The 16010-nt window shown below is 39.1% G+C and overlaps 1 protein-coding gene across 1 annotated transcript; it reads left to right on the forward strand.

Annotated features, from left to right (window-relative positions):
- The first annotated feature begins 2110 nt into the window (after positions 1–2110).
- On the forward strand, positions 2111–15593 carry LOC139548712 (zinc finger protein 79-like). Its single transcript, XM_071358459.1, has 2 exons — positions 2111–2836; positions 14209–15593. The coding sequence occupies exons 1-2, from the start codon at positions 2347–2349 to the stop codon at positions 15087–15089; spliced, it is 1371 nt and encodes a 456-aa protein (XP_071214560.1). The 5' UTR covers positions 2111–2346; the 3' UTR covers positions 15090–15593.
- Positions 15594–16010: the final 417 nt, after the last annotated feature.

Here is a 16010-nt window from a genome sequence, read left to right on the forward strand (position 1 = left end):
ACCTTCCTAAACCATGAACCCTTGACTATGTGCACACAAACTGAGGTGGTGACCGACCTTCCTAAACCATGAACCCTTGACTATGTGCACACAAACTGAGGTGGTGACCGACCTTCCTAAACCATGAACCCTTGACTATGTGCACACAAACTGAGGTGGTGACCGACCTTCCTAAACCATGATCCCTTGACTATGTGCACACAAACTGAGGTGGTGACCGACCTTCCTAAACCATGAACCCTTGACTATGTGCACACAAACTGAGGTGGTGACCGACCTTCCTAAACCATGAACCCTTGACTATGTGCACACAAACTGAGGTGGTGACCGACCTTCCTAAACCATGAACCCTTGACTATGTGCACACAAACTGAGGTGGTGACCGACCTTCCTAAACCATGAACCCTTGACTATGTGCACACAAACTGAGGTGGTGACCGACCTTCCTAAACCATGAACCCTTGACTATGTGCACACAAACTGAGGTGGTGACCGACCTTCCTAAACCATGAACCCTTGACTATGTGCACACAAACTGAGGTGGTGACCGACCTTCCTAAACCATGAACCCTTGACTATGTGCACACAAACTGAGGTGGTGACCGACCTTCCTAAACCATGAACCCTTGACTATGTGCACACAAACTGAGGTGGTGACCGACCTTCCTAAACCATGAACCCTTGACTATGTGCACACAAACTGAGGTGGTGACCGACCTTCCTAAACCATGAACCCTTGACTATGTGCACACAAACTGAGGTGGTGACCGACCTTCCTAAACCATGAACCCTTGACTATGTGCACACAAACTGAGGTGGTGACCGACCTTCCTAAACCATGAACCCTTGACTATGTGCACACAAACTGAGGTGGAAACCGACCTTCCTAAACCACGTTAGAGATACATACTTCACACAAATCACAGACCCACAAAGATTTTTGAATTTTTTTTTTTTTATCAAACATTGATAAACTCCCATATCTATTAGGTGAAATACCGCAGTGTGTAAATCACAGCAGCTGATTTATGGCCCGTTGCCATGAGAACAGGGCAACCAGTGGAGAACAAACAACATTGTAAATACCACCTATATTTATATGTTTGTTTATCTTCCTACTATTCATACTACTATTCATACTACAACCATTTTGACATTGCAAAAACACTGGTAATATAACACTGGAAATGTCTTTATATATTTTTAAACCTTTTTGAGTGCAATATTTACTGTTAATTTCTATCTTTTTTTGTTGATGTTTTGTGTCTTCTCTATTCTGTTCATTGGAGAGGAAGAGAGAGAAATAAACAGAGAGAGAGGCAGAAAGTGGTATAGATACAGAGAAGCTGAGAGTGGGTCAGACGAGAGAGAGAGAGAGAGAGAGAGAGAGAGAGAGAGAGAGAGAGAGAGAGAGAGAGAGAGAGAGAGAGAGAGAGAGAGAGAGAGAGAGAGAGAGAGAGAGAGAGAGAGAGAGAGAGAGAGAGAGAGAGAGAGAGAGAGAGAGAGAGAGAGAGAGAGAGAGAGAGAGAGAGAGAGAGAGAGAGAGAGAGAGAGAGAGAGAGAGAGAGAGAGAAAAATATGGACAATGATATTAAGCAGATTCTTAAAAATATATATATTTAACCTTTATTTAACCAGGTAGGCCAGTTGTAAATGAGATCTTGTTCTCAACTGGCCTACCTGGTTAAATAAATGTTAAATATATATATTTTTGATAAAGCAAAGCAGTGCGACAAAAACAACAACACAGAGTTACACACGGAATAAACAAACATACAGTCAATAATACAGTAGAAAAAATAAGTCCTGATTGATTCCCAGCCTAAATGTTTCAAATGATCACTTTGTATTTGCATTAATCAATGCATGGTTCCCTTTATGTACGTTTCATGTAATGTTATAATATTCTTATTAAATATTATTAAAAACAATTAGTTAAAAGTGATTCACATTTTGCATCTAAATAAAATATAATTCATTATCCAGTCAGCAGATGACGATGCCTGGGTATTCCCTGCGATGCTGCTAGTGTGACGTGTTATTTAGTGGACGGTCTGGGTATTTCAGGTGATGCTGCTACTGTGACGTGTTATTTAGTGGACGGAACGCTTTCTTTTTGCTTTTTGTACCTTTACGCAACAACAGCTAGTCAGCCATCTCGGAAACCAAGAATAGCTGAAACATTAAAGCTCTCTATACGCCTTCTGGTATATTAGCCACGGTGTTTGGACACATTTATGTCATCTAGTTAGTTATCCCAATTCATTTCATATTTACGTTGTTGTTATTAGTCAGCTAGCGGGCTCGTTAAGTTAGCATTAGCCTAGCTAGCTAACATCTCCGACCATGAGTTCACTAAGCTACTCTCCTCCTGATAAAGAAGGGGGGGTCTGCTGGACGGAGAAAGAAGCTCTCGTCAAAGAGGAGGAGGAAGAGGAGGCTGTTACAGTAAAACAAGAAGTAGAGGATGAGGCTGTTACAGTGAAAGAAGAAGAGAAAGACGTTTCAGTGAAAGAAGAGGAAGACGCGTTCAGAGTGAAAGAGGAAGAGGGGGATGTTACAGTAAAAGAAGAAGAGAAAGACGTTTCAGTGAAAGAAGGGGATGATGTTACTGTAAAAGAAGAGGAGGACGAGAAAGAGGAGGATATCACAGTAAAAGAAGAGGAAGAGGAGATGAAAGTTTCAGTGAAAGAAGAGGAGGACGCGTTCCGAGTGAAAGACGAGGAGGATATTACAGTGAAGGAAGAGGAGGATACCGTTTTTGTTGTGAAGGAGGAAGGAGAGATAACTGTCATATTGGAGGAGGAAGAGGAGATTGGAGAACTGATTAACACCAGTAAGTATTGTCCTAGCAGTAATGCCTCATGAGCTTAGTTCAACTGTCAGAAACCCCAAATAGAGGCTTGTTTTACTCTGTTTTTTAAACTAATTAAATGTAAACCAACACTGTATAGCCTCTACATGGTTAAAGCTATAATGTTGATATCATGGATGGTCAGTCCTGGCATCCATAGGTCTGTCTATGAATTTGAGAACGGTTACTTAAGTGATAATGCCCACAAAGCCGGTGTTTGTTGGATATATCGGCGCGGGTGTTGTTCGTCTGGGCCGGCAAACCGTGCCAATATATCCAACAAACACCGGCGTCGAGGGCATTAATCACTTTTATACAACGGGTTACCAACATATTCAAATAATGATTGACATATTTTCATTAAAAACGTTATTTTGATTAATTTATTCATACTATTTCATCCTTCCACAATATATAGTCCCGACACAAATCTAGGGTTGCTAGAGACCCGACCCAGTCGTTAGTTCTTTTTGTTCTGTATCTACGGACGCGACCCAGTCGGTAGTTCTAAATGTTCCATTGCCATACTGGCTGGCAACGTTCTTATCCCTTGCTTGCTAACTAGCCAACTACGGCTAATTTTTCAGTCACGTCAAACAAAAATACAGCCAGAATAACAGCAAAGTAGCTGCATTTTGTTGAAGCTGTTTTCTAGTGGCATTTATTTGGATGCAGCTGATAACACTGAGGCACGATTTCACCTGACATAGAAATAATAACACTGTTCAAAGGAGTTAGTAATAAAAACATAGAACATCTCATCAGGACACTGTTCAAAGGAGCTAGTAATAATAACATAGAACATCTCATCAGGACACTGTTCAGAGGAGCTAGTAATAATAACATAGAACATCTCATCAGGACACTGTTCAGAGGAGCTAGTAATAATAACATAGAACATCTCATCAGGACACTGTTCAGAGGAGCTAGTAATAATAACATAGAACATCTCATCAGGACACTGTTCAGAGGAGCTAGTAATAATAACATAGAACATCTCATCAGGACACTGTTCAGAGGAGCTAGTAATAATAACATAGAACATCTCATCAGGACACTGTTCAAAGGAGCTAGTAATAATAACATAGAACATCTCATCAGGACACTGTTCAGAGGAGCTAGTAATAATAACATAGAACATCTCATCAGGACACTGTTCAGAGGAGCTAGTAATAATAACATAGAACATCTCATCAGGACACTGTTCAGAGGAGCTAGTAATAATAACATAGAACATCTCATCAGGACACTGTTCAAAGGAGCTAGTAATAATAACATAGAACATCTCATCAGGACACTGTTCAGAGGAGCTAGTAATAATAACATAGAACATCTCATCAGGACACTGTTCAAAGGAGCTAGTAATAATAACATAGAACATCTCATCAGGACACTGTTCAAAGGAGCTAGTTATAATAATATAGAACATCTCATCAGGACACTGTTCAGAGGAGCTAGTAATAATAACATAGAACATCTCATCAGGACACTGTTCAAAGGAGCTAGTTATAATAATATAGAACATCTCATCAGGACACTGTTCAAAGGAGCTAGTAATAATAATATAGAACATCTCATCAGGACACTGTTCAGAGGAGCTAGTAATAATAACATAGAACATCTCATCAGGACACTGTTCAGAGGAGCTAGTAATAATAACATAGAACATCTCATCAGGACACTGTTCAGAGGAGCTAGTAATAATAATATAGAACATCTCATCAGGACACTGTTCAAAGGAGCTAGTTATAATAACATAGAACATCTCATCAGGACACTGTTCAGAGGAGCTAGTAATAATAACATAGAACATCTCATCAGGACACTGTTCAAAGGAGCTAGTTATAATAACATAGAACATCTCATCAGGACACTGTTCAGAGGAGCTAGTAATAATAATATAGAACATGTCTCATCAGGACACTGTTCAAAGGAGCTAGTAATAATAATATAGAACATGTCTCATCAGGACACTGTTCAAAGGAGCTAGTAATAATAATATAGAACATCTCATCAGGACACTGTTCAGAGGAGCTAGTTATAATAACATAGAACATCTCATCAGGACACTGTTCAGAGGAGCTAGTAATAATAATATAGAACATCTCATCAGGACACTGTTCAGAGGAGCTAGTTATAATAACATAGAACATCTCATCAGGACACTGTTCAGAGGAGCTAGTAATAATAACATAGAACATGTCTCATCAGGACACTGTTCAAAGGAGCTAGTAATAATAACATAGAACATCTCATCAGGACACTGTTCAAAGGAGCTAGTAATAATAACATAGAACATCTCATCAGGACACTGTTCAGAGGAGCTAGTAATAATAACATAGAACATCTCATCAGGACACTGTTCAAAGGAGCTAGTAATAATAACATAGAACATCTCATCAGGACACTGTTCAGAGGAGCTAGTAATAATAACATAGAACATGTCTCATCAGGACACTGTTCAAAGGAGCTAGTAATAATAATATAGAACATCTCATCAGGACACTGTTCAAAGGAGCTAGTAATAATAACATAGAACATCTCATCAGGACACTGTTCAAAGGAGCTAGTAATAATAACATAGAACATGTCTCATCAGGACACTGTTCAAAGGAGCTAGTAATAATAACATAGAACATGTCTCATCAGGACACTGTTCAGAGGAGCTAGTAATAATAATATAGAACATCTCATCAGGACACTGTTCAAAGGAGCTAGTAATAATAACATAGAACATGTCTCATCAGGACACTGTTCAGAGGAGCTAGTAATAATAACATAGAACATCTCATCAGGACACTGTTCAAAGGAGCTAGTAATAATAACATAGAACATCTCATCAGGACACTGTTCAAAGGAGCTAGTAATAATAACATAGAACATCTCATCAGGACACTGTTCAGAGGAGCTAGTAATAATAATATAGAACATGTCTCATCAGGACACTGTTCAGAGGAGCTAGTTATAATAACATAGAACATCTCATCAGGACACTGTTCAGAGGAGCTAGTAATAATAATATAGAACATCTCATCAGGACACTGTTCAGAGGAGCTAGTTATAATAACATAGAACATCTCATCAGGACACTGTTCAGAGGAGCTAGTTATAATAACATAGAACATCTCATCAGGACACTGTTCAGAGGAGCTAGTAATAATAATATAGAACATCTCATCAGGACACTGTTCAGAGGAGCTAGTTATAATAACATAGAACATCTCATCAGGACACTGTTCAAAGGAGCTAGTTATAATAATATAGAACATCTCATCAGGACACTGTTCAAAGGAGCTAGTAATAATAATATAGAACATCTCATCAGGACACTGTTCAGAGGAGCTAGTAATAATAACATAGAACATGTCTCATCAGGACACTGTTCAGAGGAGCTAGTTATAATAACATAGAACATCTCATCAGGACACTGTTCAGAGGAGATAGTAATAATAATATAGAACATCTCATCAGGACACTGTTCAAAGGAGCTAGTAATAATAACATAGAACATCTCATCAGGACACTGTTCAGAGGAGCTAGTAATAATAACATAGAACATCTCATCAGGACACTGTTCAGAGGAGCTAGTAATAATAACATAGAACATGTCTCATCAGGACACTGTTCAGAGGAGCTAGTAATAATAATATAGAACATCTCATCAGGACACTGTTCAAAGGAGCTAGTAATAATAATATAGAACATGTCTCATCAGGACACTGTTCAAAGGAGCTAGTAATAATAATATAGAACATCTCATCAGGACACTGTTCAGAGGAGCTAGTTATAATAACATAGAACATCTCATCAGGACACTGTTCAGAGGAGCTAGTAATAATAATATAGAACATCTCATCAGGACACTGTTCAGAGGAGCTAGTTATAATAACATAGAACATCTCATCAGGACACTGTTCAGAGGAGCTAGTAATAATAACATAGAACATGTCTCATCAGGACACTGTTCAAAGGAGCTAGTAATAATAACATAGAACATCTCATCAGGACACTGTTCAAAGGAGCTAGTAATAATAACATAGAACATCTCATCAGGACACTGTTCAAAGGAGCTAGTAATAATAACATAGAACATCTCATCAGGACACTGTTCAGAGGAGCTAGTAATAATAACATAGAACATGTCTCATCAGGACACTGTTCAAAGGAGCTAGTAATAATAATATAGAACATCTCATCAGGACACTGTTCAAAGGAGCTAGTAATAATAACATAGAACATCTCATCAGGACACTGTTCAAAGGAGCTAGTAATAATAACATAGAACATCTCATCAGGACACTGTTCAAAGGAGCTAGTAATAATAACATAGAACATCTCATCAGGACACTGTTCAGAGGAGCTAGTAATAATAACATAGAACATCTCATCAGGACACTGTTCAGAGGAGCTAGTAATAATAACATAGAACATGTCTCATCAGGACACTGTTCAAAGGAGCTAGTAATAATAACATAGAACATCTCATCAGGACACTGTTCAAAGGAGCTAGTAATAATAACATAGAACATCTCATCAGGACACTGTTCAGAGGAGCTAGTAATAATAACATAGAACATGTCTCATCAGGACACTGTTCAGAGGAGCTAGTAATAATAACATAGAACATCTCATCAGGACACTGTTCAGAGGAGCTAGTTATAATAACATAGAACATCTCATCAGGACACTGTTCAGAGGAGCTAGTAATAATAACATAGAACATCTCATCAGGACACTGTTCAAAGGAGCTAGTAATAATAACATAGAACATCTCATCAGGACACTGTTCAGAGGAGCTAGTAATAATAATATAGAACATGTCTCATCAGGACACTGTTCAGAGGAGCTAGTAATAATAACATAGAACATGTCTCATCAGGACACTGTTCAGAGGAGCTAGTAATAATAACATAGAACATCTCATCAGGACACTGTTCAAAGGAGCTAGTAATAATAACATAGAACATCTCATCAGGACACTGTTCAGAGGAGCTAGTAATAATAACATAGAACATCTCATCAGGACACTGTTCAGAGGAGCTAGTTATAATAACATAGAACATCTCATCAGGACACTGTTCAGAGGAGCTAGTAATAATAACATAGAACATGTCTCATCAGGACACTGTTCAGAGGAGATAGTAATAATAACATAGAACATCTCATCAGGACACTGTTCAGAGGAGCTAGTAATAATAACATAGAACATCTCATCAGGACACTGGTCAAAGGAGCTAGTAATAATAACATAGAACATCTCATCAGGACACTGTTCAGAGGAGCTAGTTATAATAACATAGAACATCTCATCAGGACACTGTTCAGAGGAGCTAGTAATAATAACATAGAACATGTCTCATCAGGACACTGTTCAGAGGAGATAGTAATAATAACATAGAACATCTCATCAGGACACTGTTCAGAGGAGCTAGTAATAATAATATAGAACATGTCTCATCAGGACACTGTTCAAAGGAGCTAGTAATAATAACATAGAACATCTCATCAGGACACTGTTCAGAGGAGCTAGTAATAATAATATAGAACATGTCTCATCAGGACACTGTTCAGAGGAGCTAGTAATAATAACATAGAACATCTCATCAGGACACTGTTCAGAGGAGCTAGTAATAATAACATAGAACATCTCATCAGGACACTGTTCAGAGGAGCTAGTAATAATAATATAGAACATGTCTCATCAGGACACTGTTCAAAGGAGCTAGTAATAATAATATAGAACATCTCATCAGGACACTGTTCAGAGGAGCTAGTAATAATAACATAGAACATCTCATCAGGACACTGTTCAAAGGAGCTAGTTATAATAATATAGAACATCTCATCAGGACACTGTTCAGAGGAGCTAGTAATAATAACATAGAACATGTCTCATCAGGACACTGTTCAGAGGAGCTAGTAATAATAATATAGAACATCTCATCAGGACACTGTTCAGAGGAGCTAGTAATAATAATATAGAACATCTCATCAGGACACTGTTCAAAGGAGCTAGTAATAATAACATAGAACATCTCATCAGGACACTGTTCAAAGGAGCTAGTTATAATAATATAGAACATCTCATCAGGACACTGTTCAAAGGAGCTAGTTATAATAACATAGAACATCTCATCAGGACACTGTTCAAAGGAGCTAGTAATAATAACATAGAACATCTCATCAGGACACTGTTCAAAGGAGCTAGTTATAATAATATAGAACATCTCATCAGGACACTGTTCAAAGGAGCTAGTTATAATAACATAGAACATCTCATCAGGACACTGTTCAAAGGAGCTAGTTATAATAATATAACAATAACACAGCAACACAATAACTTCAAACTGAAGCAGGAAAGACTGCAAACAAGATGCACTTAGTTTCGTTTGACCTTTTTCAAATTTACATTTCTTTGTATATATATATATATCCATAAAAGTTATACCAGCTGATTAATGATTTTGACTGGCTGAGAAACGCTACCTGCCTCTCGTCCCGAGTCCCGACCCCGACACAAACAATGTTGCAAATGTCGGAGAGACGGACAGCAAGGTTTATTATAATCTCTGCTGTTGGAAACTAAATGTTAGTCTAAAAGGAATGAGAGATGATGTCTAGATGCTTTTTATAGTGGAGATCAAGTTTATAAATTGCCTGGCTGGGCTGATGAGACAGTGGATTGGGCAGGCAGATGGGACAGAGTAAACAGGCATTTCAACATCATAGATACAGATGTGTGATAATGTCTAGATGCTTTTCATAGTGTTATAAAGGCTGATGAGACAGTGGATTGTGCAGTCAGATGGAACAGAGTAAATAGGCATTTTAAAGTCATAGATTTAGCCGGTGGTAACTTGTGGAATAGACACCAGCTGGAATGCGGTTTTAACCAATCAGCATTCAGGATTAGACCCACCTGTTGTATACATTTCTCCAGTCCCATTCTTCAGTTTATTAGCAAAATGCTTTATCGTTTCAGCTGCAGATTCCTATCCGAGATTTAATCAGTAACAAAATGGCCGCTCTGACGCAAGGAATGTCCAGAATATTTGTAGACATCTAGTAGTAAGACAGTTATCCTCCATGTTGGATCTAATATCTCTAGTAATGAGACAGTTATCCTCCATGTTGGATCTAATATCTCTAGTAATGAGACAGTTATCCTCCATGTTGGATCTAATATCTCTAGTAGTAAGACAGTTATCCTCCATGTTGGATCTAATATCTCTAGTAGTAAGACAGTTATCCTCCATGTTGGATCTAATATCTCTAGTAGTAAGACAGTTATCCTCCATGTTGGATCTAATATCTCTAGTAGTGAGACAGTTATCCTCCATGTTGGATCTAATATCTCTAGTAGTGAGACAGTTATCCTCCATGTTGGATCTAATATCTCTAGTAGTAAGACAGTTATCCTCCATGTTGGATCTAATATCTCTAGTAATGAGACAGTTATCCTCCATGTTGGATCTAATATCTCTAGTAGTAAGACAGTTATCCTCCATGTTGGATCTAATATCTCTAGTAGTGAGACAGTTATCCTCCATGTTGGATCTAATATCTCTAGTAGTAAGACAGTTATCCTCCATGTTGGATCTAATATCTCTAGTAGTAAGACAGTTATCCTCCATGTTGGATCTAATATCTCTAGTAATGAGACAGTTATCCTCCATGTTGGATCTAATATCTCTAGTAGTGAGACAGTTATCCTCCATGTTGGATCTAATATCTCTAGTAGTAAGACAGTTATCCTCCATGTTGGATCTAATATCTCTAGTAATGAGACAGTTATCCTCCATGTTGGATCTAATATCTCTAGTAGTAAGACAGTTATCCTCCATGTTGGATCTAATATCTCTAGTGGTAAGACAGTTATCCTCCATGTTGGATCTAATATCTCTAGTAGTAAGACAGTTATCCTCCATGTTGGATCTAATATCTCTAGTAATGAGACAGTTATCCTCCATGTTGGATCTAATATCTCTAGTAGTAAGACAGTTATCCTCCATGTTGGATCTAATATCTCTAGTAATAAGACAGTTATCCTCCATGTTGGATCTAATATCTCTAGTAGTAAGACAGTTATCCTCCATGTTGGATCTAATATCTCTAGTAATAAGACAGTTATCCTCCATGTTGGATCTAATATCTCTAGTAATAAGACAGTTATCCTCCATGTTGGATCTAATATCTCTAGTAGTAAGACAGTTATCCTCCATGTTGGATCTAATATCTCTAGTAATGAGACAGTTATCCTCCATGTTGGATCTAATATCTCTAGTAGTAAGACAGTTATCCTCCATGTTGGATCTAATATCTCTAGTAGTAAGACAGTTATCCTCCATGTTGGATCTAATATCTCTAGTAGTGAGACAGTTATCCTCCATGTTGGATCTAATATCTCTAGTAATAAGACAGTTATCCTCCATGTTGGATCTAATATCTCTAGTAGTGAGACAGTTATCCTCCATGTTGGATCTAATATATCTAGTAATAAGACAGTTATCCTCCATGTTGGATCTAATATCTCTAGTAGTGAGACAGTTATCCTCCATGTTGGATCTAATATCTCTAGTAGTAAGACAGTTATCCTCCATGTTGGATCTAATATCTCTAGTAATAAGACAGTTATCCTCCATGTTGGATCTAATATCTCTAGTAATAAGACAGTTATCCTCCATGTTGGATCTAATATCTCTAGTAGTAAGACAGTTATCCTCCATGTTGGATCTAATATCTCTAGTAGTGAGACAGTTATCCTCCATGTTGGATCTAATATCTCTAGTAGTAAGACAGTTATCCTCCATGTTGGATCTAATATCTCTAGTAGTAAGACAGTTATCCTCCATGTTGGATCTAATATCTCTAGTAGTAAGACAGTTATCCTCCATGTTGGATCTAATATCTCTAGTAGTAAAACAGTTATCCTCCATGTTGGATCTAATATCTCTAGTAGTAAGACAGTTATCCTCCATGTTGGATCTAATATCTCTAGTAGTAAGACAGTTATCCTCCATGTTGGATCTAATATCTCTAGTAGTGAGACAGTTATCCTCCATGTTGGATCTAATATCTCTAGTAGTAAGACAGTTATCCTCCATGTTGGATCTAATATCTCTAGTAATAAGACAGTTATCCTCCATGTTGGATCTAATATCTCTAGTAGTAAGACAGTTATCCTCCATGTTGGATCTAATATCTCTAGTAGTAAGACAGTTATCCTCCATGTTGGATCTAATATCTCTAGTAGTAAGACAGTTATCCTCCATGTTGGATCTAATATCTCTAGTAGTAAGACAGTTATCCTCCATGTTGGATCTAATATCTCTAGTAGTAAGACAGTTATCCTCCATGTTGGATCTAATATCTCTAGTAGTAAGACAGTTATCCTCCATGTTGGATCTAATATCTCTAGTAGTAAGACAGTTATCCTCCATGTTGGATCTAATATCTCTAGTAGTAAGACAGTTATCCTCCATGTTGGATCTAATATCTCTAGTAGTGAGACAGTTATCCTCCATGTTGGATCTAATATCTCTAGTAATAAGACAGTTATCCTCCATGTTGGATCTAATATCTCTAGTAGTAAGACAGTTATCATCCATGTTGGATCTAATATCTCTAGTAGTAAGACAGTTATCCTCAATGTTGGATCTAATATCTCTAGTAGTAAGACAGTTATCCTCCATGTTGGATCTAATATCTCTAGTAGTAAAACAGTTATCCTCCATGTTGGATCTAATATCTCTAGTAGTAAAACAGTTATCCTCCATGTTGGATCTAATATCTCTAGTAATAAGACAGTTATGCTCCATGTTGGATCATCATCATCAGGATTATTGTTGACAATTAGATACTGTACGACTGTGGAGTTTAACAGCGGTGCCTAAAGACTCCATCTTTCATCTTTTTTCTTTATTAAGATGACAAGAGACCGAGGTCGCAATAGAAGGTCATGAGTTAACCTTTCTAGCCCGGGGTTCCGCTAGCGGAACATCCACAACATTCCACTGAAAAGGCAGCAAGCGAAATTCAAAAATATATATTTTTAAATATTTAACTTTCACACATTAACAAGTCCAATACAGCAAATGAAAGATAAACATCTTGTTAATCTACCCATGGTGTCCGATTTCAAAAATGATTTACAGTGAAAGCACAACATATGACTATGTTAGGTCAGAGCCAAGTCACAAACACACACAGCCATTTTTTCAGCCAACAATAGGAGTTAGAAAAAGCAGAAAAATAGTTAAAATGAATCACTAACCTTCGATTATCTTCATCAGATGACAGTCATAGGACATCATGTTATACATGTATTGTGTGTTTTGTTCGATAATGTGCATATGTATATTAAAACAAATCTCAGTTTACATTGTCGCGTTACGTGCAGTAATGTTTTGATTCCAAAATATCCTGTGATTTTGCAGAAATACTCATAATAAACATTGACAAAAGATGCAAGTGTTATTCACAACATTAAAGATAAACTTATCCTCTATGCAACCGCTGTGTCAGATTTCAAAATAAACTTTACGGAAAAAGATTAATCTGAGAACGGCACTCAGAGCACAATCCAGCCAAAGAAATAGTCGCCATTTTGGCGTCAACAAAAACACTATAAATATGCACTTACCTTCGAATAACTTCATCAGAAGGCACTCCCAGGATTCCCAGTTCGACAATAAAGCCCATCATTTAGCCACATGTTCAGCCCACAATCCATTTTCATGACGCACGAGCAATCCCTCCAGACAAAAACCCAAAAAGTTCCGTTACAGGTCGTAGAAACAAGTCAAATGATGTATGCAATCCATATTTAGGATGTGTTTTACATTAATCATCAATAAGGATCCAACCTGAGAATTTCATTGTCTGAAGAAAGAGCATTGGAACGAGAGCACTCTCTCTCGCGCGCAAAATGAGACTGAGATTTCTGAAGACCACTCACTAAAATAGCTCCTATGAGCCCCTCCTTTATAGTAGAATCATATAACCAAAATCTAAAGACGGTGACATCTAGTGGAAGCCCTAGGAAGTGTTTGCTTATCCATAACTATATGGGGTATTATTTGGCACTGTTTTGAAAATCGAGTTCTCACTTCCTGTGTGGAAGTCTTCTCAGGTTTTTGTCTGCCAAATGAGTTCTGTTCTACTTACAGACATAATTCAAACAGTTTTAGAAACTTCAGAGTGTTTTCTATACAATAGTAATAATAATATGCATGTATTACCTTCTGGGGCAGAGTAGGAGGAAATTCCGTTTGGGTACGCAATTCGTTCAAAGTGGAAACACTGCCCCCTGTCCATAACAGGTTTTAAACCGTCTGACTTTGTCGTTCACACAGGAGAGACATGTGACAATCGTGGATCCTCTGGGGAGCCTCAACGACATCATGATGCTGACGAGGCAGAGAAGAGTCTCTCCACATCAGAACACCTCAAGAAACACCAGCGGAGACCCACAAGGAAGAGAACTCACTGCTGCTCTGACTGTGGGAAAGGTTACAAATATTCATCAGCTCTTAAAAAACACCAGAGATTCCACACTGGAGAGACAATATACCACTGCTCAGACTGTGGGAGGAGGTTTACTTCCTCAGTCGGAATGCAATTACATCAGAGAACCCACACCGGAGAGAAACCATACCACTGCTCAGATTGTGGGATGGGTTTTACAACCTCATGTAGACTGGTATCACATCAGAGAATCCACACCGGAGAGAAACCATACCACTGCTCTGACTGTGGGATGAGTTTTACTACCTCAGGTGGAATGATATCACACCAGAGAGTACACACTGAGAAGAGTTTTGCTGCCCGGACAGCCCTGGCTACACACAAACGAATCCACACTAGGGAGAAACCGTTTCACTGCTCCGACTGTGAAATGAGCTATATTACCTTCAGCGGCCTGAAAACACACCAGTCTAAACATACCGGAGAGAAACCGTATAGCTGTGATGTATGTGGGGATAGTTTTTCTCTCTCCACAACCCTATCTATCCATAAACGAACACACACAGGTGAGAAACCTTACCACTGCTCTGACTGTGGAATTAGCTTTTCTGCCTCAAGCGGCCTGAGAAGACACCAGAGAAAACATACAGGAGAGAAGCCTTATCGCTGTGATCAGTGTGGGAAGAGCTTTCTTCGAGCAGATTCCCTGGCAAAACACAAGGCAAGAACCACAGAGTGTGGAATGATCTCCAACACCAGACCTGAGTAGTAGAACACAGAGTGTGGAATGATCTCCAACACCAGACCTGAGTAGTAGAACACAGAGTAGAATGATTTCCAACACCAGACCTGAGTAGTAGAACACAGAGTGTGGAATGATTTATTTGTGACTTTTGATGTGTTTGTGTTCAACTTGTTTCACATTAATGTATTTAAAAATCCTACCACTTTTGATTGATCGAATGTCAAATTATCACATTTTTAATTTTGTAAATGATGGAACATTTATAGAGAATGTTCTAGGAGCATCAGGACAATACATGTGATGTTTGGAGCTTTCACATTCCAGATGTTGCTGTATATAACCTGGGACCCTAACCCTGGGACCCTAACCCTGGGACCCTAACCCTGGAACCCTAACCCTGGGACCCTGGGACCCTAACCCTGGAACCCTAACCCTGGAACCCTAACCCTGGAACCCTAACCCTGGAACCCTAACCCTGGAACCCTAACCCTGGGACCCTAACCCTGGAACCCTAACCCTGGAACCCTAACCCTGGGACCCTAACCCAGGGACCCTAACCCTGGGACCCTAACCCTGGGACCCTGGGACCCTAACCCTGGAACCCTAACCCTGGAACCCTAACCCTGGAACCCTAACCCTGGAACCCTAACCCTGGGACCCTAACCCTGGAACCCTGACCCTGGGACCCTAACCCTGGAACCCTAACCCTGGAACCCTAACCCTGGGACCCTAACCCTGGAACCCTAACCCTGGGACCCTAACCCTGGGACCCTAACCCTGGAACCCTAACCCTGGGACCCTGACCCTGGGACCCTGACCCTGGGACCCTGACCCTGGGACCCTGACCCTGGGACCCTAACCCTGGGACCCTAACCCTGGAACCCTAACCCTGGGACCCTAACCCTGGAACCCTAACCCTGGGACCCTAACCCTGGGACCCTAACC

Source organism: Salvelinus alpinus, chromosome 2, assembly GCF_045679555.1.
Source record: "Salvelinus alpinus chromosome 2, SLU_Salpinus.1, whole genome shotgun sequence".
Lineage (NCBI taxonomy): Eukaryota > Metazoa > Chordata > Actinopteri > Salmoniformes > Salmonidae > Salvelinus > Salvelinus alpinus.